This window comes from Borostomias antarcticus (assembly GCF_949987555.1).
Source record: "Borostomias antarcticus genome assembly, chromosome: 6".
In the NCBI taxonomy this organism is placed as follows: domain Eukaryota; kingdom Metazoa; phylum Chordata; class Actinopteri; order Stomiiformes; family Stomiidae; genus Borostomias; species Borostomias antarcticus.
This window is the reverse complement of record NC_140239.1, coordinates 4,410,094-4,412,593: the sequence shown is the minus strand read 5'-3', so window position 1 is coordinate 4,412,593 and position 2,500 is coordinate 4,410,094. Positions and strand designations below refer to the sequence as shown.

The window sequence follows — 2,500 nt, the reverse complement described above, 5'->3', positions numbered from 1 at the left end:
GTGGGGGTGACCCTAAACCCTAGACACTAAACTCACCTGTTTTCTGTCATCTTCAGATACAGATTCATCCTGGATGCCCAGGCCCTAGTGGAGATCTGGCCAGCTACGTGTGGAGGAGACAGTGTATGCTCTCGATTTCTTGAAGTGTTAAAAGACTATGAACTTGACAGTACTTTGTTCGGCTGCCCATAGGCATGACATTCGATAAAAGAAAACGGAAAAAGAAGACAATGACAGAGGCAAAATTTATGTGGGCTATATGTTGTTGTCTTGCCTGGAAATGTGGATGTTGTTATTCAAAGGCTTATCTTATTGTACAACAGTGAAAATGTAGACAGATCAGTTTACTAAATGACTGTGTCATTTTGTTGCTTTATTAATGAATTGTCACCAAGAAATTTTGACCAAATGGAAAAGCTTCTTGTCCCAATCAATAAAGTTTAGTGCGCTATCAATGGAAAATAAAAAGTGTCTGCTGTGCGTCCTTTAATAGCTCCATCGAGCGTCCACTATCAAAGGCTATAAAACATATCCCCTGTAAGAGAACCGTTTGACCCAACTTGGCAAACAAGCTACTTGGTCAGTCGCAGAACCTTTGAAATGACGCTGTTCAGTCGCAGAACCTTTGAAATGACGCTGTTCAGTCGCAGAACCTTTGAAATGACGCTGTTCAGTCGCAGAACCTTTGAAATGACGCTGTTCAGTCGCAGAACCTTTGAAATGACGCTGTTCAGTCCCAGAACCGTTGAAATGACGCTGTTCAGTCGGAGCGTTGGTGAAGCGCTTGTGTCAACGTTGGTTACCATAGAGACCCTAAACGCGCTCAGCTAGCATGGATGCTAGCAGCCGCCGAATCCATGATACAAGGAAGGAGAGAGCGGAGTTCACAATATGTGAGTGGAATGATTTAGCTAGTAGCTACTGTTAGTAGTTGGAGGTCAGAATGTTTTATACGAAGGTTTCGACAGCTCTAAGTTATACATTCCCTCCAATTTAGCTGCGTTAGCTAGCTAACTAACTCATAATTAGGCTAGGTTAACTAGCATTGCTAACGCGAAATAACCCCGAACAACTAACGTTAGCTAGTGCTATCGTAATCATCTTTTTGTACTTTGGTGTTGTTGTAAACAAACACTGTAAAAGTAAACAAATGGTGAAAGTATTTTTCTATATTAGCTAGCTAACAATCCGATACCTTAATGTTCGCATAGCCAAACTCCCCTGCAACAGGTGCAGACTAATGTTAGGAAATAACGCTAGCTAGCTAACGTTCACCAACTCGATCTAGGAAGCAAGTAAGCTAATATATAGCCGTTTAACTTTAGCTCTGTTGGGACTGTAACACTAGCAATTAATTCCCCAATATCTGATAGATATGGCAAGTAGCTACCTGTTATACCCTACCCATGACTGCAGTTTCGACATGAGTAAGGGGTTCACCTGGAGGACAGCCCCCAGAGGACCAGGGCTCAAAGTCAGCCGCAACAACACACAGAATCCCAATTCCTCCGGCTCTGGATCTGACAGCCTAACTCCGTCCCCCACACACCTGCCTCTCTCCCCCCGCACCCCTCTCTCTCCCTGCCTCTCTCCCCCCGCACCCCTCTCTCTCCCTGCACCCCCGTCCTTCCAGAGACGCCACACAGCCATCAGCTAGGCATCATAGCAACAATGGAGGCCCTTCCAGACACCCTGGTCTCTAAAGGTGGGTGTGGAGACAGCTGAATAGAGAAGCAGCTACAGAAAGTGCAGTACGAACATAGTTTGACACATGCCTGTGCTTTTGATATGTTTTATTGAGTAGGGAATCATATTCGCACTGATATACTGTACTCTGCCTTCCCTTTGACCGTGCCTTGAAGGTGAGGGTGGTCAGGGAATCCGATACATGACTGAGGAGCTGATCAGGAGGCGCACGAAACTGGACAACCTAGCCCTCGTACGCACGCTCAACCTCTCTACCGCCAAGACTGGGGACAAGACATTCAAGGTGAGAGAGACCAATGTTGCCACTCAAAGAAGCTATTTCACTATCACAGATTAGACTATTAGTCTAAACGATGTGTTTGTGTGTGTGTGTGTGTGTGTGTGTGTGTGTGTGTGTGTGTGTGTGTGTGTGTGTGTGTGTGTGTGTGTGTGTGTGTGTGTGTATCCGTATCCGTATCAGTTCATAGAGAACCTGGAGAGGTGTGATCGTCTGCAGGTGCTCTTCCTCAACCATAACAGCATTGAGAAGATCGAGAAGCTGGAGAAGCTTCACAAGCTGCGAGAGCTGCACCTCGCTGACAACAGAATCCGGTGAGAATAGAACACACTCCTCCAACACAGACATGATAATAATAATAATAATAATCATAATAACAATTTATATAGCGCCTTTCATGAAACCCAAGTTCGCTTTACATCAGAGCAATAACAGACAAGAGACAACAAACAAGAACAAACACCAACAACAACAACAACAACCAATCTAGCTGACAAAGGCCTGGGTGAACAAGTG

General features: G+C 45.0%; 1 protein-coding gene across 1 annotated transcript in view; it reads left to right on the top strand.

Moving 5' to 3' along the window:
- c5 (complement component 5) overlaps positions 1 to 459 on the top strand; it is a 24,921-nt gene extending 24,462 nt beyond the window's left edge. Inside the window, exon 41 of the mRNA XM_084439806.1 lies at positions 57 to 459. Within this exon, the coding sequence (XP_084295932.1) occupies positions 57 to 192 (136 nt within the window). The 3' untranslated portion in view covers positions 193 to 459. The remainder of the gene's footprint in view (positions 1 to 56) is intronic.
- The last annotated feature ends 2,041 nt before the right edge of the window (positions 460 to 2,500 follow it).